The sequence below is a fragment of the Rhinichthys klamathensis genome, unplaced genomic scaffold (genome assembly GCF_029890125.1).
Source record: "Rhinichthys klamathensis goyatoka isolate OS25496 unplaced genomic scaffold, OSU_Roscu_1.1 h1tg000094l_1, whole genome shotgun sequence".
In the NCBI taxonomy this organism is placed as follows: domain Eukaryota; kingdom Metazoa; phylum Chordata; class Actinopteri; order Cypriniformes; family Leuciscidae; genus Rhinichthys; species Rhinichthys klamathensis.
Genome location: NW_026606633.1, coordinates 1247437 through 1272945, shown reverse-complemented (window position 1 = coordinate 1272945; position 25509 = coordinate 1247437). Strand labels below are relative to the sequence as shown.

The 25509-nt window shown below is 37.7% G+C and overlaps 3 protein-coding genes across 4 annotated transcripts in view; 1 reads left to right on the top strand and 2 right to left on the bottom strand.

Moving 5' to 3' along the window:
* Positions 1 to 12933, bottom strand: part of fcho1 (FCH and mu domain containing endocytic adaptor 1) — a 53523-nt gene extending 40590 nt beyond the window's left edge. The window contains exon 1 of the mRNA XM_056252348.1: positions 12576 to 12933. The gene's annotated coding sequence lies outside the window, so the exon portion shown is untranslated. The remainder of the gene's footprint in view (positions 1 to 12575) is intronic.
* Positions 12934 to 13486: 553 nt separating this feature from the next.
* On the bottom strand, positions 13487 to 19470 carry znf692 (zinc finger protein 692). 2 transcript variants are annotated; one of them, XM_056252346.1, is made up of 12 exons: positions 19225 to 19470; positions 18722 to 18913; positions 18342 to 18373; positions 16719 to 17228; positions 16563 to 16638; positions 16399 to 16476; positions 16211 to 16321; positions 16065 to 16115; positions 15761 to 15839; positions 15409 to 15523; positions 13959 to 14058; positions 13487 to 13782 (listed from the first exon to the last, which is right to left on the bottom strand). In XM_056252346.1, exons 1-12 carry the CDS (start codon positions 19281 to 19283, stop codon positions 13506 to 13508), a joined length of 1680 nt encoding a protein of 559 aa, XP_056108321.1. In that variant the 5' UTR covers positions 19284 to 19470; the 3' UTR covers positions 13487 to 13505. The 2 variants fall into 2 exon arrangements, with proteins under 2 accessions (XP_056108321.1, XP_056108322.1); XM_056252347.1 differs by lacking the exons at positions 18342 to 18373; positions 19225 to 19470 and having other exon boundaries at positions 18722 to 18912.
* A 643-nt stretch (positions 19471 to 20113) lies between these two features.
* lpxn (leupaxin) lies at positions 20114 to 24921 on the top strand. The gene is made up of 9 exons (XM_056252345.1): positions 20114 to 20265; positions 21580 to 21704; positions 22335 to 22390; positions 22524 to 22623; positions 22815 to 23084; positions 23221 to 23394; positions 24001 to 24082; positions 24184 to 24332; positions 24522 to 24921. The coding sequence occupies exons 1-9, from the start codon at positions 20169 to 20171 to the stop codon at positions 24786 to 24788; spliced, it is 1320 nt and encodes a 439-aa protein (XP_056108320.1). The 5' UTR covers positions 20114 to 20168; the 3' UTR covers positions 24789 to 24921.
* The last annotated feature ends 588 nt before the right edge of the window (positions 24922 to 25509 follow it).

Below are 25509 nucleotides of genomic sequence, written 5' to 3'. Positions count from 1 at the left end.
ATCACCTCAGCTAATAGCCTGAGCATCCCACTGAATTCCTTTCACTATTCAGTGAAATCAAATGTAACATTCACAACGTCAGGGGTTAAACAAAACACAAAAAAGCTTTTGAAGGTTGACACGTCAGATCAGTTGAACCGAGTAATGTTTCACAATGCATCTCTTCTGCAGCTGTACGATGGTTGAACGTCTCTCTGAGGTAAGACAACAGGTGCAAAGAGCTGAGTCACTACAGAATGCTTTTCTGTGATACAGCCTCTCATTGCACACACACACACACACACACACACACACATTACCATCTTTTCCTCTATCCTCTTCTTTCATCACCCTCTTCTGTAAACACATCCTGCTGGCGGTGACTGCTGGCTCTCAAAATGTGACGGGCATTTCCAGTCCAGTGTCACTATATTGGCAGGTTTGTGTTCCTGCTTTCTGACCAGCAGCCTATACCGCACAACACCTGGGGCTCATAATGAGGATCCTTCCTGACAGCAGCCAGGTTAAATCCTTTTGTGCCTGACAGGATAGTGGAGGTATATAGGAAAGTAGAAGGAGGGAGAAGGGAATGGGATCAGGACACATGCTGTACATTCAAACCCACATCGCCATGAGCATAACATATTCATGTGTGATTAGGACTACTTACTTAGCCACAGCTTTAGCACTCTTTCTAACATTATGATGCCGCAAACATCAAGGTGAAATCCCGAACATCGCAAACCGTAAGTAAACAATTTGATAATGCTTTGTCTGCAAATAACCGTTTTATATGTTTTTAAAACACTTGATCACGTGCAACAGTGGGGGCGTTTACACTTTTTCCTATACAATGACGTAAGCCAATCATAAAAGTGGCCCATTACTGACAAGCCTTAAAGGATCCGCCCACTTAAAAACTGATCATTTCAGACAGAGGGCCCTATTTTAACGATCTGAAACGCAAGTGTCAAAGCGCAAAGCGCAAGTAACTTTGTGGGCGGATCCCGGCGCTGTTGCTATTTTCCCGGCGGGATAAATGCCTCTTGCGCCTGGCACAAATCTAAAAGGGGTTGGTCTGAAGTAGCTTCATTATTCATAGGTGTGGTTTGGACGTAACGTGAAATAAACCAATCAGAGTGTCATCTCACATTCCCTTTAAGAGCAGGCGCGCTTGTTCTAAAGCGGATTCCTATTATAACGGCGGATTGGCCAGGCGCGCGCCAGGAGCGGTTCACAGCCGAGGAGAGCAACATTCTCGTCAGGGCCGTAAAACACAGAGAAGTGAAATTGGGGATGGAGAAACCCACCCAAATTAACTTCTGTTAAACAGGCGTATGATAATTTGGGTAAATGTGTAAGCTACATGTATGCTTTTATAATAAATTGTCTATCTATCTATCTATCGTAATAATGTATGATTTGCAAAAATGAAAACTGCTGCTTAGATGAGAGAAGCAACGTGTATGCGCGTTGTGCACACGCTACATTGATTATGGCCAAGCATGCGCCCTTAAAATAAGGGCACTGACTTTAGACTAGGTTTTTTCTGGTCAGTGGCGCATTTGTTTTATAGAACAGCAAAATAGCATGAGGGAAAGTTTGCGCCGGAACACGCCTCCTCTTTGCGCTGAACCGCCCCGGGGAGCGCAAGTGTATTTCTTAGTTAACCGACGTGGAGGGAAAAGCCCGCTTTGCGCGGGTGCAAAATAGGAATGATACATGCGTCAGTGTACAAAGTCATTTGCGCCGAGTGCAAGATAGGGCCCAGAGGGTCAGAACGAGGGTTAAAACATTTTTTTTGTGCAAAAAAACTTTATTATATTAACATTATGAGCGAACCTCAAGGAACATATTAAAAAGATACAACAATCATGACCCCCTTATATTATTTCACAATATTATTGTTTGGACTGTATTTTTGATCAAATAAATGTAGTCTCAGTGAGCATAAAAGACTTCTTTTCAAAAAATCATACCAAGTCCAACCCCAAACTTTTGAATGGTAGTGTACTATGTATTGAATTTTATACACCAATTTTCAGAACTTTTCTGCAGATAAATGGCTGACAACGATCAGCTTGGCTGACCTAATACTAATTTGCGAGTAAAACTTTGGTCTAAAGTATGGTCTTTAAAAACATGTTGTATAGAGATTAGCAGTGATGCAACTGCCAAAATGACAGCACTGTCCTTGAGTAGATGTGTTTGTGGGTGTTAGGCGTGAGCCCAGCAGAGAGCCGGTTGGAGGTGTGATTCCTGTTATGTTTCTGAGAGCTGTATGCTGGCAGCATCTACAGCCCACGGAGTGCTGACCACAGGGCTTTTCTCTGGCCGGCCGGGCCTCTCTTGGCACTGTTGACGACCATCAGCCGGTGCACAGTACAACATCTCATGGACAGGGAAATACTCATGCTTACGCCTTACTCCCTCTATCCATCTCTCACACCCCTTTAATTAACTCGACCCGGAAAACCTTACACCCCTATGGATGACACAAGCTTGGCAACGTGGCTCGTTCCAAAAATAAGACTCAGCCGCCGGTTCAGAGATCTCCAAACAGACATCGGGGCGTAATGTGCCAGAGAAAGAATACGATCCAACTGGGACTAGAAGGAATTTCTAAAGATTGGCTTCTTCTCATACCCTGTAATTAGGTCTATGTCAACCATGTATCTCTGTAGACATAACATAGCGATACTAAAATCTTATCTTATAACCATAAAATATCCATTTAACATGTGCTTGTCAACTAATGGCATATACACAAATAAATTAGATGTTTTAGTAAAAAGCTATAACTACATTCCAGGCATTTGGGATCATGGCAAATCTACCCTTTGGATTTGGCATTGGCACCAAAACACAGTGACGAATTTTCCATTGAAAACTATAAGCCTCGCTGATTCGGTGGTCACTGTGGAGTGAGTTCTGGAGGGTCTATCTGGTGCTCAGTGAGTCTTTCAGGACCAGCATACTGTTAATAGAAGCTGATTTCTCTAAAGACGTCTTTACCAATCCATCCATTAGCATTCACATTCATCTCATTTGCACTTGCTTAGCCGGCATATAGGACCCCCCAAAAATTTAAAATTAGGAGATTTCAAATCTGCCATCCTTTCTCATGCCATGTCACATTAATTAATTTAATCAAAAAGTACAAAAAAGCTGATGCTTTTCAGAATGAAAAAACAGATAGGGTGCCAGGAAAAATTAGGAGCTTAAAAGTAAAGCACACAACCACTAAGTGATCCTCATTACTCTCTGGCAGAATTTAAATGACAACGCTCAGCATAATTTCAATCTCTATCTTTCTCACCTTGCTGTGGCTGAGAGGATTGTTAGAGCGTTATTGGCAGATGCAGATCAGAAGGGAGACGCTGATATCTATTCTCTCTCTTTCTATCCGAAGCTTCATAAGGTGCTGTGCATAAACAGAAGCAGCGTATCAACCCTCAGCTGACCTCACACCAGGAGTGAAGCCTGGCTCCAGAGCCAAGAATCAACAGTAGACATCCTGCTCGGCTACTAAAGCCCCATCTGTCAAAGTCAGAGAGTGATTTCATGAGTGAAGGGAGTGAAACTCAAAATGAGGAAGAGGGCATGCTTTGAAATAAAATGTTCTTATTATTTCAGGCCCAAGGGCTCCATTAGAAATGAAGGGGAGCTAACCAACTGACACAGTGGCCTAAAATACATAAGAAATGATATTACTTCAATCGAAATCCATGATGAACAAGAAGGACGAACATGAGCTATGGCTGTTTGGTGAATTCAGCTTCTAATACGTATTATCGTGTGGGTAAGTGTGTTCAGCTTCTAATACGTATTATCGTGTGGGTAAGTGTGAATCAGAGAGTGTATTTGTGCGTCCTTCCTCACCTGCATTGGCAAAGAAAATGAGCTGAGAACATTTTCTTGTCAGAGGGGTTTTTGCAGCAAGCTTCAGCAGTGCAATGCCAAATCCCCCACCCACCTACAGCAAGCCTGTCTGTATCTCTGCATCAGAGCTTCATCAAAATGCCCAGAACCGCATGTGGTGTGATTACAAATACATTTGGGGGGATTTTTATAGACATTCTGGGGCTTTTGCATGCAGAAGTCCCATCTGCTATTTCCTCATTATCAAAAAGTCCCTATAAAATGTTAGATGTAATATTTAATTTACATAATCTGTTATAATATATAGACCATGTTACTGAATGATTACCACATTCATATACCAAGGTATTAAATAATATAATAGAAATAAACATGATAATTAAGCAATATCATTCGAGCAAGAGTGTTGTTGCTCTGAATATCAGCATTATTATTAACAACAGCACAATTGACCGTTCGCAGGCCCCTCCCACAAAACGGCCATTGACCAATCAAACATCATAGCAACCGTTACTATGTGAGCAGGTCCGTCAAACATTGACTCCAAGCAAGATGGTGAAGCGGTGCGCCCACAGCGTTTGTAGATCGGACACTAAGTACCCCGATAGATTGTCTGGAGGAGTTGTGTTCTTTCCATTTCCAAAGCCGAAAACACACAACGTGAGCGGTGCCTACAATGGATAAAACAGTGTGGACGGCCCCACTCCCAGTTAAATGTGTCGAACATGGTTAACTCGCGTGCAGCGTGCGTGAGACTGAGACACTGAGATTAGTCAAAGAAACATGCAGAAACCAGATCAAGAGGACCCACAAAGAAATTACGTGTTCTAAAGGGTTGTTGTTAACATGATATTCTCAGGGGAAAATGAGCAGCAGTCAACAGTGCAGCACCCGTAGACTAACGTTACAGTTTAGAGGAGTGCAGGTTCGCAACGGGGAAAGCATGAAGCTTACTTGACAACATCAGTTCATATATCAATATCGTAACGAATAGAAATAACCTTAAATAATATAACGTTATGGTTATCTGCATCTTTCCGTCTCTTATGTATAGTTACTTTTTAAACACAAAAATCGCATTCAGCATGACACGCAAGCGGTTGCCGTGGTAATGAACAACCTGCTTGTTAAAGCGAATGTATAATCCTTTATCTGAGGCAAAATTACTAAATATGCAGCGCAAGTTATATATTTCTAACTCCAAACATTAGCCTCTGAACCAGCTTCTAAAATCTTCTTCAAGGCTGTGCTGGTTGCATTTGAGGTAGCACGCTACAGGTCATGGGGTTTCTCAGATTTCGCTTGAGACCGGTAACGTTATAAGCATTAGCCTCGATAGTAGTCGTGTGTCTCCTTCATTGCGTATTTTTATGTTTTGAATATATCCCTCCGCTGCATACTGTAACCCCTTTTGCCTCGATCTGGAGGATATCGCTGAGGTATTGCTCCAAAAAAGGTCACTGACACGCACAGGTATACCTCTTCCCGTCATGGCAATCTGTCGAGCTGGTCGAGTTTGACCATTTGTTTGACGGGCGTAGCAACAATAACTAGGGGGCGTGGCTTTTGCGAACGGTCAATTGAGAGAGTGTGATATTGCTTATATAGAACATAGCTTATATAGTTCACATTCAGTAACTTACATTTTAGACACAATACCAGTTTGTCTATTGTTGCCCCTCCATCAAATATATTTGCAAACAAAGCCAAAACAAATTAATTCCTACCTCAATGTATTAGCCTAGTGTTTTGTTTTAATTGAGTGAATGATTCAATGACTCACTAATAAAGACTTATTAATTTCTGCCATAAAAAGTATGCAAATTCAGCCAGTCAATGCTTTCGTTATTGAATGAATAGTTTGAATCAATGATTTATAAAGTCAGCGGCTGAATTTGGAATAGCATACTAACATACTCCAACTTATTTCTGCCATATCTTTAACTGCAGAAAAAGTAAGAGTAGTATTCTAGAATGCTATTCTGAATTTAGCCTACACTTCTATCGTTCCGAATGAATCAGTGTTTTAAAGCTACAATATGTAAGAATTTTGTAATAAAATATCCAAAAATCACTTGCACAGTGTGACATATTTCCTGCAGTTGTGTACTTACAATATCCCAAAAGTCTCCAAAGATTTTTTATTTCAGAGAAATTACAATTTTAAATAAGTGGCCGCCCCGGAAAAAAATGTCGCCTGTCAATGACGCAATATCCGCGGCCGCGCTATCCTCGGTTTCCGTTCATACTGCCATAGCCATGACGTAACCATGGTGACAGACGTGGACAACTGCGTAGTGCGTAACGTTTTGCGGCACGCAGTTCTTGTTTCTTTCAAACATAGACCATGGCAAGCAGACTTTGGGACAAACAAGGAGAACGAAAATGAGGATCAACATCAGCGTGGCGTTTTTGAGTGGCCGAGAGCTCCACGTCCGCGACTAACTTGGACTTGACAGAGCTTCACGAGTCACGACTTGACAGCTTTATTAGACAGGTGAGCAAATGTACATAAAACAAATCAATGTAATATAACGTTAGCTCAACATGATGAAATGTTATGGTCAGTATGTTATTCTACTGTTGATCTAGCTTACTGCTAGTTTCGTATAGCAAACGAACTAACACGTAGTATAACATTATAACTTTCAACACACATTTAAATGTCGTTTAGTGTGATAGTTTAACGTTAGACCAAGTGAAGCAGCACTGCGTTACCTCACAAGTTTAATTCATCTAATAAATTGACCTGTGTGAGTAATCCAGCACTTGCGGGTAGTTCGGTAGAATTAAATGTCCTTATTCCTTTATATCCGCGGAACTCGCGTGTGATATCTGTCTCTTTAGCAATCGCGACCTGCTTCATACCACTGTAATGTTAAAAAACATGAATGTTTGCACTCATCCATAAACATTATTAGATCCATCAGCTTGACAGCAAGTCCCATCATTCAGCTCATCACTGCGTCATCAACCTACGCCTTTGTTATTGTTGGAAACTGCGCCCTCTTGTGGTGAAAAAAACCTACATATTGTGCCTTTAAACAAATCAGTTGAACGAATGAGACAGTGACTCACTCATAAAGACAGTCAGTTGATGCCACCTACTGGCGGATTGATAAAATATGCAGGAAGAATCGCTGAAAAATCCACAACACTAATCATTCAAAAGTGCCATAGCTGTTAGACCACCGCTCGAGCAATCCGATTCAAAGACCAGAACTAAATGTTGTAAAATAAAGTTGTTTATTCCCAGCTGAAAATACATCATGATTACCGTAAATGGACAGGTAAAGATTAAAGGTTCAAAGTATTAAAGCGGTGATGATCAATAAACTATCACCAAGGTGACAAAATCAAGGTCTTAAACCCCAGGTTTCCCTTTTCTAAAGTAAGTGTTAGTCGCTTTGGATAATAAATGATCTGCTAAAAGACTAATTAGCAGTTAGACAACACTTAATGTCACCTCATTGAACATTACAGGCGAATGGTTCCATGAACGGCACCATGTGGACAACAGCCATACATCCTTCCACACCAACAGAGTTCAGCTTGTTCCTCTGTTCAGAGCCCGGCAGAATGAAACCACAGTCTCTGCTGGCTTTTGTGCTGTGCTGAATGCTGTTGTTGTTGCCAGTAGTGCTCGAGCACAGTTTATAACAGCAGGCCAGAGCTCACCTCCACCCGGTACATCACCCAGCAGCGTAAGCCACATGCAAGCACATGCAGAATCAACAATTGTACACAATGCATTGATTAAGTCGGATCATTAAACCATTTTTTTGCAGCCCAACAGCACATTTAAATGACAGTACACATCTAGAAGACACTGACGGAGGTGCATTAGCATTAAAAATTATGAACAGTCCTATTCTCTCCCATCACTTGCTGTTGCTTTCTCAGTATTTTGGGGTCAGTGTGCGCTTCATAGACGACCTAGATAGCAAATTTGATTAGGGTCTCCTGAATTTGAGGACAGTTGCATCTCAATGCCGCAAATTCTGCACTGAGATTTCCCGTAAACTATCTTTTCTTATCATGCTACACAGCATGTCGTCGTTAGGTCTGTGTTCAGCAGATAATTTGACTGAAACACAGATAAAACATTGAAAATAACAACAACTGACACTTTATACCTATGCTTTATACTCAAAGCAGTTAAATGGCTCTTTAATTTGTTTGCCTTTTCATATGACCATAATTCACAGTATTTCTGAATTTTCAAGTCAAGCAAATTTTAAACCTCTGGAGCTAGTGGCCTACAAATCTATTTTCCATCATTTTTCATGCAATAGCCTTATTTAGCCTACATTTTATAGGCTATTTAGCCAATATATTTGATGGTCATACAGTCAAGGTCCAAAAAGGACAAACATTCTACATAAGACGATACAACTTAAGTAACAACTTCAATAATTTAAGTCTTCTGAACAGGGTTATTTTACTAAAACTAAAACTATAAAAAACACTTTTTTTTTCAAAAATGCAACAGTAAAAGCTTGTTAACCATGTTACCTTATATATGGTGAAAATTTTTAAATGGTTTAACATCACATTATTTTACTACTATACATGTATTTTACAGTAAAATAATTAAGGTTTTTGGAGGTATATTTTATGGTGAAAAGAAAAAAGTAAAATGACATTCAAGTCCCTGTGTGACACATCACATATGACTATATTTGATTAACCAGTTTTGTTTCTTATTTTTGTTAACGATAATGTAGGGTGTTTTTGTTACATTTTATGTTATTTAGTAATTGTTTATTGCATTATTTTAATGTCATCTGTGTTGCCCTGATGGTGTTGTTTTGTTTTGTCTTGTCTGTGTATGACCCGCCATCTATATAGGACAGGCAGTCAGGCACCTAACTATGTGGCTTTGTACCCACCTGTATTATCATGTGTGGTTATCAGTTCAGTTTGTAAAGCAGATTTTTGTATTCAAGTAGATTGTTATATAAAAATGATATATTTTGATGAAATATGGCAACCATAAGTTACTGTATTATTATTATTTACTGTGAATTATTGACAGCAAACAACATTGAGAACTACAGCACAATCATCAGTAAATTTGAGAATTCCTTGTAAGGAAGGAACTCAGCCATTCTCCCGAACATCTCCTTTTGTGTTTCAAGGAATAAAATCATATGAGTTGAGGGTGAACAAATAACAAAATGTTCATTTTTGTGTGAACTATTCTATTAAAACATGCTGAAATAAACGGATACTTGCTGAAAAATCCCACATCTAATTCATGTAACAATGACCCACATCCGGCTATAGGCTCAGAGCCACGTTCCCTTCTCCAGGCTTCTGTGTGCCTCTAGACAGCCCAACAGACAGAAATCCTCCATCTGCCACGGGCTGCCAAGCTTTGCCCACAGGCACTGCCCTGCTTGGCAGGGATCTAGGTGAGCCAGCAGCACCGACACAAAACTACAAATCTTTCAATGCTGCAACTAACAACCACTAGTTAACAGCAGATGATAAAACAAGTGACAGGAGGACTGGATCAGATTCCTTGAAACTTTAGGATAAACAATACTACAATGAGTGTGATGTTCTCTCACTCTGCTAATGAGGGAGTCCATGCTAATGCTGCAGGTTCACTCTAATGAAGTCTAATCAACAGGAGCAATTCAAGCCAATTCAAATTTAAATGGAACATAGTGTGCATCCCCCAACTCCCTCTCTCTCTCCATCCTTCTCTGCAGGTCTCAGAGTCAGGGGGTGTCCTAGGATGATCCCTCTAATCTCAAACTGCAGCGGCTTTCATGTCTCAGCTCTTTCAGGTCTGATAATGAATCTACCTTGACTTAAAAAGTGACAGGCCGACTTTAATTCAACAGGATTGTGTGCTTCAGCATGACCTCTAGTATAAAGCATGGGGATGAGATGTACAGCCCTTATCATCCAGATGCTCAGAGTTCAGAGCTCTAATCAGTCTTTTATTTAAGAAGAGACAGGTTAGAACATTAAAATAGCCTCCAAAATCCAAATTCAGTATTGAAACCTTGAACAGAGATAGAAAAGCTTACTCTGCAAAAAAACAAACAAAACAACAACAATGCATTCTGCGTGCATAGCACTGGCAACCCATGCACCACTGAAGAGCAGTGTATCTCTGTCTGGGCACACAGAGGAAATGCAGCACTTACAGTAATCAGCAACTGCCTTCAGTCCTGGCCCAAATATTAAACTGTTTGCAAGTGTGACTCAGATGTCATTACTCAGAAAACCAGATTATAAGGCAGTTTAATTTAGTCTCTACACCTACTAAATGCATTTTGTCCCTTTGAGTGCATGCTCATCATTAAAGTGCAGCCAATACTGATAATCAAATACCGATATTTGAATTCTGCCTTTATTTGTTTATTTCTGAGATAAGTGCAATGCTATAAGTGTTAAAAGCTTGCAACTTTGGAAACGCTGAGAAACTATGAAGGACATCATTAGCATTCATTGGTACAGTCAAAATACCATATACCCAGTGAAAAATAAAAATACAAAAAATGTTTTAAAAAAAAGTCTGGTGAATTGGTACAACTTTTGTACTTAATGCACTTTAGTTATCCGGAAGTTGTGCTGAGGTCCAACTAAAGATATACTTAAGTATATTTGATTGTGCTAAAGTGGAACTATTGCAAGTATACTTTAAGTACACTTTAAATATCTTGCATTTAAAGACTATTATACAGAGATCATACTATATCCTTACTAATAGTGATATTAAAACCCATTTTAGGCTTAATATTAAGAAATGCCACTAATTACACGTTTGCATTGAAATCTTATCATGGCATTAGGACAATATTTAACTTTTTCAGGAAGTGAACATCAAGACAATTTATTTATTTATTTTTACTAGACATTCAACTCGAGAACCACTTATAATTCTTCACGGACCACAACTAGAAGAAGATGGTTCAATGGTTTTGTTTTTAAAAGCACTCCAGCATTCTTTCCTATCTTAGCCACATCTCAGTGCTCTCAAGTGCATCTTAAAATTGTCTTAAGAATGTTATGTTTGTGTGCTGTAGATACGCAAGTCTTTTGTGAATCTCTGGGTTCTTTTAAGGATAGACTAAACAAACAAGAACAAGAATCAAGACACACACGCAAAAGACAATCTGCATCTGCATCACAAGACTCTTATCATGAGATGGGAATACCATGACGTGCATTTACAACACATGCTGCAAGAGATCCCACAGAGAAGTTACAAACTGTGGAGTACAGTGCACAGTATATGAGCCCCGGGATCTGTGTTGCGCAATAACAGCTTTGCACACTCTTTTGACTATGTGGGAATATGAAAAACTAACCTGCAGCCATTCTCCGCAAATCTACAACCACATGCCTCAGGATGTGACATAGTGCAAGTGTTTCTAGAAATAAATAACCAGCCACACTTCTGAACAGGCGACTGGCTACTTCTAGAGATATTTCTCTTTATCCACTTTATCTAGAACGACAGGGACATTATTCACCCACACAATTTGCAAAACAAATGATTTGTCTTTCAAGGCATGAAATTCAACAGTCTAATTAGAGCTGCTATTACAATATTGGTGAAATCTAATCTGAATAAGCTTTTCTAAAATGTATTCCATAAAACTAACCAGTACATTTTTGTAATTGCTAGAAAGTAATCCAAAAGGAGGCCTATTTGGATTTTTAGGATTTTAGTACGTATCCATTACATACTACTAGGACTTATTATTATAGTGAAATAGTTATTCATAATTAATAATAATAGTTATTATTATTGTATTGTAACAAATTGCACATAATGTCATTGAATGGAGATTTCTACACTGTAATTATACATTTGAGTACTGAGTAATATGAAGTAACTACATGTAGGTTACTATATCGTTAAGATTAGGGTTTGGTTTGGTTTAGGGTTAGTTACTATATGGTCAATCCTAACCATATAAGTACATGCAGTTAATTATTATTCCTCAGTACTTAAATGTATAATTACACTGTAATACTGACACCTTAAAAATAAAGTGTAACTAAAAAATGTTACTATATGTTTTACTAAAATAGTTACATTCCACTATTAGGAAGGTGACCAATAGCAATTAAATGAAGAACTAGTATGTAAAAAGTACTAGTGACTTGATACTAGTCACTACTAGCCTTAATACTATATTAGTATCTCTAAATTAATAGTTGCTAGTTAAATTGAAAAAGATACTAGTCACTAGTGGATTATTTACTAATACTTAAAAAGCATTAGTGACATAAATGTAGTTAGACCTGAAGCAATAGACAAAAAAGATACAGCATCATATTTAAAAACACAAATAATTAACAAACAAAATAATCTGTTCAACTTCTCCACTACTTTGCCCATCATTATTCGGATCTGTCACAGCAACTTCCTTCCACAAAGCACCGTGTCTAAAGTCTTTGTTCTAACAGAGGAAATGTATATGCACTGAACTGATGAGGAACAGCACCACACATGCTGTGCGCTGCAGCCCAAACTGACCTTGTAGCAAATGATCAAGCTTTTGCTCCACAATGCTGACACACTGAAACAGAGATGCTCCGCTGGGGAAAGCCTCACTGTCAGTGTCACGTACAATGAACTGCCTAGTGCTGGACGCCTATTATGTTGCATTCCCGGGGAAACGTTTCAGCAGCATAACCAATAACTTCACATACTGTGAAAAGAAACGTAAAAAGTATGTTACCTTGTTGTGGTTTCAGTAAAAACAGTGAGGCTCATTTTCATCGCCGGTAGTTGATCCGACGGTGGCGCGTTCAATGTGTTACGGAGAGTAACAAGGTTTGAACGAACAGTTGACAGTGTTAGAAAAGCCCCGCCTCTTTGTGTTCCTATTGGTTCATGTTTCCTGTCACTCAAGCGTCACCGGAGCAAAGCTGTGTAGGCATGGCAACTGCGTTTCCAATACCGCTTTTCTTAGCCAATGGAGAATGGTTCGATTTCAAGAGGCAACGCCCACTTCTCATGGACAAGAGTCATTGGATAAAGTGTTTGTCAATCAAAGTAAGGCTTTACTAAAGGCGGGAACCCTTGAGTTCGATTATTATAATGTATGCAAATGTATTTCTTTACCGAAATGCATCATGACAAACCACTGTTCAAATCTCCACAAAAAGGCCGAATCGTCTGTGCGCATCACATTTTTTTCCAGACAACTGCGATTAACGCATGTGTACAGGGGTGGAAGAGAAATAAATAAAAAAATATGTAAGAGCCAAAAATGTTTTGTGTTGATAATTTTTAAAAGTAGCAGAATTTCAACACAAAACCATCAATATCAAGTTTTGTTGCTAAAATGTAAAAAAACCCCAAAAACATTTAGTTCTATTTAATGCCCTAAAAAAATGTTTAACTAATGCAACTCCAACTAACAATGACCTGATTATGCTAATTTAGGTCATTTTTAAGTCCAGCCTCTGCATGATGAAAAAACAATATCTACTTGCATGTTAAAAATCACCAAAATCAGAATAAACACCACAGATAGACCACATGGCAATTTCTCAGTTTGTTTATAGAAGCCAATCAGTGCCACAGTAAAGTTTGCTCAAGTTCAAGGATGCACAAATGGTTGGTACCATATTTATTTAGTCAAAACAACATGGCATTACAAATGTTATTCTACAGAAATGTGATTCTTGGAAACAGAAGGGGAAGATCTGCGCTGCCCAAAGGGATGCGGGACTGGGTCAGAAGGAGGAAGGAGAAGCTCAGGAGTGGGTGTATTGTAGTCTGGGTGGCTCTTGCTTCGGTGAGCTGTGACATTGTCTCTCTTTTCAAAGCGACGACCGCAGATCTCACAGGGGAACTGGTAGGTGCTCTCAGCATTGTGCTTCCGCATATGCCAATTCAGAGAGGCTTTCTGTCGACAGGTAAAGCCACACACCTCACACCTGAAAAAGAGAGAAGGGGTGAGTTATATCCGGAGCTGACAACTGTAGTAGCAAAGCCTTGAGCAGTTGTTGTGCTAAATATTGATGGAATGTTCATGCAAAAATTTGTTTGGGATGTACGCAAGCTTTGGTATAAACAAAGGGCCTAGTGCACGTGTGTGTGGTGAAACTCATACTGCAGTGGTTTCTCTCCGGTGTGTATCCTGCGGTGGATGATCAGGTTACTGCTGGTTCGGAACGCCCGGGCACAGAACTCACAGATATAGTCTCTCTGATCTCACAGCCACAAAGAATCATATAGAGAGAACCATGTTACTAACCACAACATGAAAAACATCAGCCTACTGCTTACTGTATTTGTCCAGTGGTTCTTAAGTAGGTTTGCTTTTTTTAGCATACAAAGTAAACAAAACTTTCACTATAATTACACTAAAATGTAGTATTGTTAATTTTAAATGGATTAAATATCATACAGTATGAAAGTAATTTCAGCATCCAATAATTCAAAGCACAAACAATGTGGTTGACACAATCCATGTTTATACTCACTGCAAGTTACTTCTGCTGTCTGGATTGGATTTTCTTTAACTTAATGTAACTGTTCATGGTTTTAAAGTGTCTTAAACTACTATGTACTAACCTTTAAAATAATCATTTGATACAATGCACTTATTGTATACATACACGTTTTTACATTGTATATATTTAAACGATACCTGCATGTAATTACATGCAATACATTTTTGTAATTGCATTTACAAGTTCATGTTGACCCAACTCCTACCCCTTAAAAACCTAAACATACCACCAAACCTGTACCTACCCTTACCCATGTTCCATCTCAATAGCAGTAAACATGAATTATTTGATACAATGTACTTATTGTGTTCCAAAAAGTATATTGTACCAAATAATTAATTTATATATAAAAGACAGACACAATCAAAAAATGGGAACTTTTTTTTTTGAGGATTTTTTTCACCGTGTCCATTTTTGCATCTACTTAATTTGGATTCTACATGACTTCAATGAAATGTAAATGAATTTGCACCAAAATACAGTAGACTAGACTTTGATAAGACACCCAGCATTTGACATCAACAATCAAAGATGATTTTTGGCATAAAAGACAAATTGATCATTTTGACCCATACAATGCAACAAATATACATTACCCATGTGACTTGTGACTGGTATTGTGATCCAGGGCCACATATATACACATACACATACAGTACATATACATATGTATATAGTGCCTGTCCAAAACTACATCTATCACATAAATCATTCTTCATGAGTTCACATCTACATATAATTATTATGGTTAAGGCTATGCATACTTGGCGTGCTGTCCGGGTGGAGGGCTCCGAGCTCGGAATTTTTGCCCGAACCCAGAGTACTCCCCCCGTTGGTAAGAGCAGATGGAACTAGAAGTGAGGAGATGGAACTAAAGTGAGGAGATGGGGTGGAGGTGGGATGCTGATAAACTGTCAAGGAACAATGGTGGGTTCTGCTGTTATTTATCCTATTCTGAGTTTATTACAGATTGAACTCCACTTGTGCTAATTGGGTTAATTATCCGAACCTTGTTAATAAAACATCATATATGGACTGAATACTCACTACTGTGCAACTTTTCATGTTCCTTCAGATGCTTCTTGAAGTTGAATGACTTGCTGCAGGGGGGGTGCGAGCAGGTGAAGGTCTTCTGCTGGAGATGCTGGTACTTGACATGATGCTGAGGAGAGGATCAGATTGTGAGATGCTTTGCCATCCTGTCTCAGTGTTGATGCTTTTCCATAAAACATTGCAATCAACGTAATTCTGTTTTAAATAAAGCAGCAATCAACGTAATTGTGTTTTAAATAAAGTTTCTTTTCTAACAGTCAGATCAGTGCCGAACAATGGTAACTGTTTTAGTCTAGTAAAGACTAATGAATGTGTCATGGACAGTCAATACTGGCTCAGTACTCACATTGAGATATTGCCGACTAGAGAAAATCTTATCGCAGCCTTGAAACTCACAAGGCAAAATCACTTTGGATGTTGATTTTCTGTAAACGCAAAGATCAGTATCATGTAATATGACGTCAACATATGATACAATAATAGGACATCATAAGGCATTAAAAAAAAAACCATGAAAATATCACCAAATAAATAAATAAATTAGTTCTAATATTTAAAACTCATATAACTATACTTAACTTTTATTTAAATGTAAAATACTGTAAATATTTTATAAACAATATTTATATTGGTAAAATGAAAAAACAAACCGTTTTCTCTTGCCACCAATCTGGGACACATCATCTTTCAAAGACTGTGGACTGGAGAGAAAATGGAAAAGAACTTTTAAGATTTTATTGAACTTGTTAAATCCTAAAATATGAAAATATAAAAAACGTGCAGTTAGAAAAATCACCTGTTATTTTGAAGTGTTCCTGCCTTTTTGTTGGTGTTGTGTTTCTCAGTAGGATCTGCTCTACTCTGGATCCCTCTGTTGGTTAAATTCAGCACTGCAACTTCCTCATTGCTAGGAGACAGAGACTTGGCTTAACATACTGTATGTCTAATTGATTCATTAAAAGAGTAGATGAATAGAGGAAATACCTATCAGGGGGGCTTTGGTTTTCAGTGCAAACCCTGGCAGGATCATCTTCAGTCATCTCATCACTGTTTACTGAAGACCTGACAATCAGAAAAAGATTGAGGAGACATAATTAAACTAAATATTATAAATACAGCTAAACATTCAAATATGCAAAAATATATACCTATGTTCTGAATGCGAAAGGTCAGCTGCCACATTATTTCCTTTCTGTGTCTCAGAAGTCTCAGTCACTGTAACACCTTAACACATGGTTCAAGTTATTCCTTAAAAAACAAAAACAGCATCTTTATTTGAGAAAAATCCTTAAAAACAAAGTCACCTGCATTCTTGTTGTCTCCGAACGTTTGAGACCTTGTATTGTTTTTCTGTTCAGTGTCATTTGTGGTAACTTCAGCGTTTTCTCGTAGTTGCCGTCTGGTTTTTAATCTAGCCATCATCACCTCTTGTCTTTCTATCTCTGCGTCTGGATCCTTCAGCCACCTCCTGCCTCGTTGTTTGAGTCTCTTTGGGCTGGCTGCAGTTATTTCACCTTCGTTTTTAGATGTCATTGCCTTCTCCATCTTAATAGGAGACCACAAAAAGTGATGTCCATTTTCACAGGTGTACTTGAGACACACGTCCACCTCACAGTCCTTGGAATCAGTTTCAGCTTCTCTTCTCCCTGTTGCATGAGCACTCTGATCTTGAACTGTTGGTTTTGTGACAGGCCGAGAATGCAGGACAGGGGGGAAAAGGCACATCCGCCCATGGTTGTGGACCAGCAGGATAAGTTCCTGCAAAGATTCCTTGGTAGTTGATAGGGTGCTTGTGATCTCTCCTTTCCCATCACCTAAAGAAGCCATAGTGACATGTAAAACTAAAGTAGACATTTGACATATATATATATATATATATATATAGATAGATAGATAGATAGATAGATAGATAGATAGATAGATAGATAGATAGATAGATAGATAGATAGATAGATAGATAGATAGATAGATAGATAGATAGATAGATAGATAGATAGATAGATAGATAGATAGATAGATAGATAGATAGATAGATAGATAGATAGATAGATAGATAGATAGAGAGAGAGAGAGAGAGAGAGAGAGAGAGAGAGAGAGAGAGAGAGAGAGAGAGATAGAAAGAGAGAAACCAAATGCAAAAATGACAAATAGATTTCACGATTCTCAGATTAACAAGGCCAAAAACATTGCAAAAATAATTTTCTTAAGGCCTGTTCACACCAAAGTTGATAACTATAAGGATAACTATAAATGTTTTATTATTTTTCTAATTCTATATGAATAGGGGAGTCCACACCACAGCTACTGTATAACGATAACAATATCGTTAAAATCACTTTCAGAGCGATTTTTTTCCAGCTGAAGATTAATAAAAACATTGACAGCCAATCAGAATAAACAGAACAATATTGTCAGCTGGTGTGAACGCTAATATAGTTATCATTGTGGTAATCTTTACTCTGTATTTTTCTCTTGTTTCCCAGTGCAAATATATTAACATTCTTAAATCATGATAGATTTACTTTAGAATAAGGGGAAGAATAAGTGAATTTATGCTTAACAATCTGTCAGTTGGGTAAGAAAAATAAACTTAAACTTAAAGGGATAATACAATTAGTTCTTACACCAGTGACAGACATTTTTTTCTTGTTTTAAGTATAAACACATAATGTTGATACATTATTCAGAAAATAAGACTTAATATCTTATATTCTGATTTTAGAATCTTTAGATATTTGAAGTGGAAAAAAGACCAAGATACTAAAAAAATAGTTTTTAGCAGTGAATGTTTTAAAATGTTGCACTTAACTTAGTTATGAAGTCATACAGGTCTAGAATAACTTTATACAAAAATGACAAAGTATTATAGAGTAAATGATGTCGTAATTATCATTTTGTGTATGAACTATCCCTTTAACTGTGTTTACCTGAGCACTTGATGCAAACTCTTGATACGTAGCTGCAAAACAGGAAGCAGTTGTCATCGTCAGTTAGACCACATATTATCTATAATGCTTCACACCACCAAAAGACTTGGCTGTTAGCCAAACTTTAATATGTTTTGAACTCCATATAAGCCACAAGTTCATCTTTGTTTTTCTGCCTATACTTCATTTTAAGCTCACTCATAATTCCTGTCTTTTCCCCTGTATGATCTGGAACAGGATCACAACAAATGGAAAAAAATGAAGTCTCTACAAAGCCAGAATCAACAACTGCAGATGTGATTTAACTGGAATTCTAGAGCGCACATTCAACGAACTGTCATCGGTCTAAGGGTAACTGTATCTCTCTGACTGTATTATACCTCTGCAGCAGATGCTGAGCGAGCTCTGAGTGAAGAGAAAAGCCCAGTTTCTCTTTGAGATGACCCCAGCTCTGCAGACACGAGCCCAGCCGCACGCGAGACTTACTCCTGCGGGCATCCAACTCCCTGCGCCGCTGACTCCGAGGAGTATCGCTAGAGGACGACATCATACTGACAGGTGCCACACACACACTGAAAAAAAGAGAGATAAAAACACACTATATGCTATGTATATAGGGGTCAGCAAAAAAAAATCATTTTAAAGGGGGAGGGGGAGGGGGAAGGGGTCAGCAAAAAAATAATCATTTTAAAAGTTTAAGTCTATATTATGTAGGCAGGCTACTCTAGCCTATTCATTGAAAGTGCCACCCCTAGCTGCTCTCAGGGCAGGCCTCATTTTAAATATATGCGCTTAGTAATGAGACAGTCAGAGTGTACGTATATTAAGGTCAAACAACAAAGTCATAACACAGGTAACCGACATCAGGAAACCTCTGGCATACCTTAAATAAGACCGTGCGCGATAGTGTTCGCGGGGCCCACTCGCTCGAACTGTTGCCATTTTAAGGAGGAACCGCTCAGTCAATAACTCAGTGTAAAGAGCATGGAATTTATCTCGCGACGAAAGAGATGCTTGCCTACATAAAAATAATGAATATCAGCTGAATTCATTGGCTTAATACGATTATTTCAAGACTGTCTTCAGTTCTAGAGTATTATGTCAAGCGAGCTGCAGAAAGAGAAACCGAATCGGAAGTTTCCTGTCCCAGAATTCTTCACGGCATAGCTAGATCTATGGGAAATGTAGTCTGATAATCACCGTGATGTTATAATTTTACACGATCAGAACAGTGTTTTATGTGTTAAAAGACTTGGCCTATAAGTCTTGGCCTATAAGTCTTGGCCAAAAAATAAATATATATATATATATATATGTTTTAATGTGCATAACCACAATGGGTAGCTAGGCTACCAAAGTGTTGTAGCCTACATGAGTTTATTATGTTTACAGTAGGCACTTCTTAAACAAGATATCTTGTTATGTATACACTGTGTTTCAAACCTTTGTACACTTTTCATTTGACACATTTACCTTAATTTTTAACCATTGGTAAAACATTTTCAATAATGTTCTAAAACAGTCTAATTAAAACACTGGTTTTGTAACACCACTACTTTTATTAGACTATATGTATTATACAGCTAATAGCCTACTACTACTACTACTACTAATAATAATAATAATAATAAAAATTAAATATTAAAGTAAAATCATCTCACTTTTATGCGGGCCACACGGCCACTCAAATCATTCAGTGTTCCCTTTTGGTAAATGATAGCATAATGCAAAAGGGTGAAATACACGAGAAAAGGACTGAAACAACGAGAACACAAAAAGGAAGCAACATCAGTTTCACATGTGAGATTGAGCTCAACCCACAGCTGCATGTATCAGATCACCCTACCACACATGCTCACTGGGAACACGAAACGTGCGCTGCTTACCTCTCATCTCAAGCCTCAGACCACCATGGATGAACTCGGTGAGTTGTTCGACGTTCTGTGTCCTTCTAAAGTCTTAATCAGTCTCTATAGATGTACAGATCTGCTGTTTACATACCCCTTGAAGAATATGCAAGATGTTAATCATTTGAACAAAATAATGATTATAAAAAAGGCAAAAATTGCAATCCACAAGACAAAACAATAACTGAATTCACTCAAATGAACTGAAAAAAAAACTAAATTTACACAAATACACATTTCAAAAGTTTACATATCCTAGAATCTTAATACTGTGTTGGTGATCAATGACTGTTTTTCTGTGTGTCTTGAGCAGTTAAATTGTTCACTGTCCCACTGTTCTTCAGAAAAATTCTCCAGGTCCTGCACATTCTTTGGTTTTCCAGCATCTTCTGAATCTGCATAATTGAACCCTTTCGAACAGTGAATGTATCATTTTGAGATCCATTTTTTCACGCTGAGGACGATTGAGGGGCTCATAAACAATTATTACAAAAGGTGAAAACATTCACTGATGCTCAAGAAGGAGACGCGATGCATTAAGAGTCGGGGATGTAAACTTTTGAACAGGATGTTGATGTGATATATTTATTTTCTGCCCTTCAGAAGCTACATGTACACAAGATATTTACATGTTTCCCAGAAGACAAAATAAGTACAATTTACCCCAATCATCCAATTCAAAAAGTTTACGTCCCCTGGCTCTTAATGCATTGTGTTGCCTCCTGGAGCATCAGTGAACGTTTTCACCTTTTTTTTTTTGGAATAGTTGTGTATATTGTATTTATATCTATTTAAACCAGGCCATTCTGGGAGAGAGTGAGAAATATTATCATTCGGAAAGAAAAAAAAAAAGAATATATATGTATACTGTATATAAATATCCTTTACTGGCAGCATTTTGGTATACTGAGAATTTATCATTTAGTTTTTCCTCCCTGTGAGAAGTAACAAGTGTTGTATTAGGAATACAATTATGCTCTTGCTTGCATTTTTCTTGGTAGTCTTACAGAAGTTAGTCAGACCGCCCATTTCTATGAGTGACATTTCCTATGTCAGCAAAAAAAAGTGTTGCAAAATTTTGACATTCAAGTGTTTTTTTATGTTCTGTGCTTTGCATCCGTTGTGATGACAGTGAGGTGCCTTTTCATTTCCTCAGGAAATGACACGTATTGCTAATGTACAGTGGCTTCACCTTTAGTTCTACACATGATTGCTTTAGTGCAGTAGTTTTTTTTCCTCAGTGTCAGTATGTGTGAAAGTTTGAGTTCAGTGTCACTGAGTTCCTGATTTCAGTGTCACTGCATGATTTTCATGTGATTTTGATATTTCAGACATGCTTCTAGAGCAGTTGGCTCAGAACTCCACCCAGACTTCAAGTGTTCCTGCACCCATTCCACCCAAAACTCTCTCACTGGAAGCTTCCGTTAAACGCAACAACACAAATCAGCTTGAACAAGTAATTACATTTCATGCAAGCCAATTCATTTTCATTTTCAAGTTGTACTGAAGCAAGAATTTTGAAAAACATTACAGTTTCGAAAACATTCAAAAACACATGTAAAAGTTTGGTGTCAGTAAGATTAGTCTCTTCTGCTCACCAAGACTGCATTTATTTGTTCAAAAATACAGTAAAAACAGTAATATTATGAAATATTATTATAAATTTAAAAGAACTGGTTTATATTTTTAAAAATGTAATGTATTCCTGTGATGGCAAAGCTGAATTTTCAGCATCATTTCTTGTCACATGATCCTTCAGAAATCATTCTAATATGCTGATGTGGTGCTCAAGTAAGATTTCTTATTATTGTCAATGCAAACAGTTGTGCTGCTAAATGTAAATTATATTTTTTTTCGCAGGATTCTTTGATGAACAGAAAGTTCAAACATTTATAAACATTATAAATGTTTTTACTTTGATCAATTCAATGCATCTTTGCGAAATAAGTATGACTATTATTTTTAAATAAAATCTTACTGACCACTAAATTTGAAACAGTAGTGTAGTTATTTGTCTTCAATAGCTAATAAATATATATTTAGGCCCAAACTGATTCATTCTAATGCTTTTTTCCTATCGTCACAGACTGAATCCTCATGTCTTGTTGCTGGTCCAGGAAAGACATTTGATAATGCCTACAGGTACATCCATCTTTTTGCAAAAATATGGAGTACAAATATCTGTTGTATGCCTCTTATTTGTGAGATCATATTTTGGCATGCGTGGTGTCCTTTGAGGTTCAGCTGTTCACTAAGAACAATAATCTTTTTCTAGCATGCTTCCAGCCCCTGTGGAGGCAGGAGTGATGAGTCCCGGCACAGCTACACGAGAGCTAGACTCCATCATGAATGAGCTGTTGGGACTCGGTCTGGAGGTGAGGGAAACATGAGGTTGACATCAGTTCACCTTTTCATGCCTCAACTACTTGTATTTTACCGCCATTGCACATAATGTGTAGTGCCAGAAGAGGGCAGTATAAGTATATTAACGCTCCTAATTCATGCCTACTGGAATCAATTAAAAATATCATGCTTTGAAATGGACCACATATACTTTATTTTATAGGTTTCAGAACCAATTCCTACATCAAGCCCTCCTCCAGTGGCTCGCAAGTCAGTAAAGGACAAAAAAACGGAGGAAACTAAAGAAAGTGATAGTGGAAGTCAGGAAGAGGATAAGAAACCACAGCATCCTCCCCCGTCAGAAAAAGTATCCAAGAGTGTGGATGCTATAGACGACTTGCTGGGCTCTCTCAGCTCGGACATGGAGAAAATGGGGGTCCGCACAGCTGCCAAAGGCCATTGTGCTTCTTGTGGCAAGTGTATAGCTGGGAAGGTACTAGCAAGATACAGACAACATCTTTTTTTTTATAATAATGTCTTGTTCTCTGCAAATCTGGTGAGTTTTCTGAATTAACAAATTTGTCATCATATCTCACAATTTTACTGTCTATGTTTTTCTACCCGTGCAGATGATCACAGCTTTGGGTCAGGCGTGGCACCCAGAACACTTTGTGTGTACGACATGCAGGGAAGAACTCGGGAGCAGTGGTTTCTTTGAGAGAGACGGGAAGCCGTACTGTGAAAAAGACTACCAGAACCTCTATTCCCCTCGCTGCGCTTACTGCAAGGGTCCTATTACACAGGTGACCTGCCATATCTGTGTGTATTTACCCTCGGAATGCTCCGAGTTACAGTTTTCTCAGGCATTTTAAATGAACATTTGTTACATTTGTAATGCATTCTATAAAACACTAGAGTATTCTCTTTATTTTTGGCTCTAGATTATATATATAAATATGATTGCATACTGTATAATACAACTATATATATATAATATATAGGCTATATATATCATTGCATATAATACAACTATATATATGTATAACTAATTAGAATTAATTATTAAATTGTAAATATGAAATAAATACAATTATTGTTAAATACGTAAAAATGTAATTTACAAAAAATATACAAATATAAAATGTAATACTTAAAATATATAATATAAAATGTAGTACATATATATTATAATTATTATATATAGTATACATTTATTTAGATTATATTTTAAATATAACATTTTTTTTGTTATCTATAAATTATAGTTTTATTTATTTAATAATAATTTCATTTATTTAAAATTCGTATATACAAATATTTGGAATGACATTTTCAACTCTTTCACTTCACAAACAACTGAACTTACTCCAGCCAATGAAGCAGGTGGTAAATTAGTGTGTTTTGCACAGAACATTCTAACAGCGATGGATCAAACATGGCACCCAGAACATTTTTTCTGCTCCCACTGTGGGGATCTATTTGGACCTGATGGTGAGACAACTGGAAATTCACAAATTAAACTAAAGTCAGCAGATCTGGTCATCATTTGAAAAATGATCTTTTGTACTTCATAAATGTGTCTTTGTCTGCAGGGTATATGGAGAGAGATGGTAAACCATATTGCTCTAGGGATTTCTACCGCCTCTTTGCACCCAAATGCTCCGGCTGTGGAGAGCCAGTGAAGGATAACTATCTGTCCGCAGCCAATGGAACCTGGCACCCCGACTGCTTTGTATGTGCGGTGAGTGAATTAGTGGCGTTGAAGACTGGAATGCAATACAGTCGTGTGACTTACTCCTTATTATTAAGGAATATGGAGTCAGCCAGTCTGTGCTATTGTGGTGAGCTTCATAGGTGAATTCTTCACCTGCTCAATCATTCTTCTTCATTATAGTTATCTTTAATGCCCTCTTTCTGCATCTCTCTCCAGGACTGTCTGAAGCCTTTTACAGACGGTTGCTTTCTTGAGTTGAACGGTCGGCCCCTCTGTTCCCTGCACTATCACTCTAGACAGGGCACTCTGTGTGGGACCTGCGGAGAGCCCATCTCAGGTCGCTGCATCTCTGCTCTGGACCGCAAGTTTCACCCCGACCACTTTGTGTGTGCGTTCTGCCTTCGGCAGCTGAGTCAGGGGGTGTTTAAGGAGCAGGGAGGGAAGCCATATTGTTCAGTATGCCACACAAAACTCTTTGTCTGAAAGAGGTGACTTTCCTCAAGGAAAATGAAGGTTTTTAAACAGTGGTTAAAACTTTTTGACTCTAAGGCCCTCCATTGTCCAACACAAGATTTAAAAGCCCCCACCCCTAGTCTAAGTTTTGTATCTGGTATTATTATGCTGTATAAAAAAGCTACTTGTTTTTGAACTTTTTTAATAAACACAAAAAGGGAGTATTGATATATTAAAGTAATTAACCAGTATTTTTTTTTTTTTTTATTCTAAACGTTTAAAGTCCTGTAATTTCTTCAATAAAAACAATAGTTAGTGAGGAAAAATATGATTTCAGTTGACATTTTAATTTAGTTTTTTTAGGATAAGTTGATGAGTTTTTGCATAAACATTTACTTATTCTCTTTGACATAAAATATAATTTGCCCTTTAAAATCTTAAGCATATGCCCTAAATCACATGACTTGATATAAATTACATAATTTCCTTGGAAAGAAAGCAACTCCAAGAACAAAGAAAGAATCAGTCATAAACTTTTCTCTCTTTTCCTCATTTTTAGATGACTTATTTAATAGCGTAAAACATAACATGTTTGTGTTATGTTTATATTACACAACAATAACACTGTTGTGTCCATTTATACTGGACATATAATATATTTTATATATCTATTAAAATTCTTCCTTAATGTAAATCTTCTGCTGGTATGTTGTTCTGTCCTAGGTAATAAAGGGTTTTAAGCTTAAAACGT

What these genes read in the sequence shown, in the direction of transcription:
- lpxn (XM_056252345.1), top strand. Translation starts at nt 20,169, where the DNA reads ATGTATCAGATCACCCTACCACACATGCTCACTGGGAACACGAAACGT. An exon ending in ACACAAATCAGCTTGAACAA is followed by an intron (nt 21,705 to 22,334) that starts GTAATTACATTT and finishes CTATCGTCACAG; the next exon opens with ACTGAATCCTCATGTCTTGT. An exon ending in TGTTGGGACTCGGTCTGGAG is followed by an intron (nt 22,624 to 22,814) that starts GTGAGGGAAACA and finishes TTTATTTTATAG; the next exon opens with GTTTCAGAACCAATTCCTAC.
- znf692 (XM_056252346.1), bottom strand. Translation starts at nt 19,283, where the DNA reads ATGGCAACAGTTCGAGCGAGTGGGCCCCGCGAACACTATCGCGCACGG. An exon ending in GCTCAGCATCTGCTGCAGAG is followed by an intron (nt 18,374 to 18,721) that starts GTATAATACAGT and finishes CCTGTTTTGCAG; the next exon opens with CTACGTATCAAGAGTTTGCA. An exon ending in CGGAGACAACAAGAATGCAG is followed by an intron (nt 16,639 to 16,718) that starts GTGACTTTGTTT and finishes CCATGTGTTAAG; the next exon opens with GTGTTACAGTGACTGAGACT.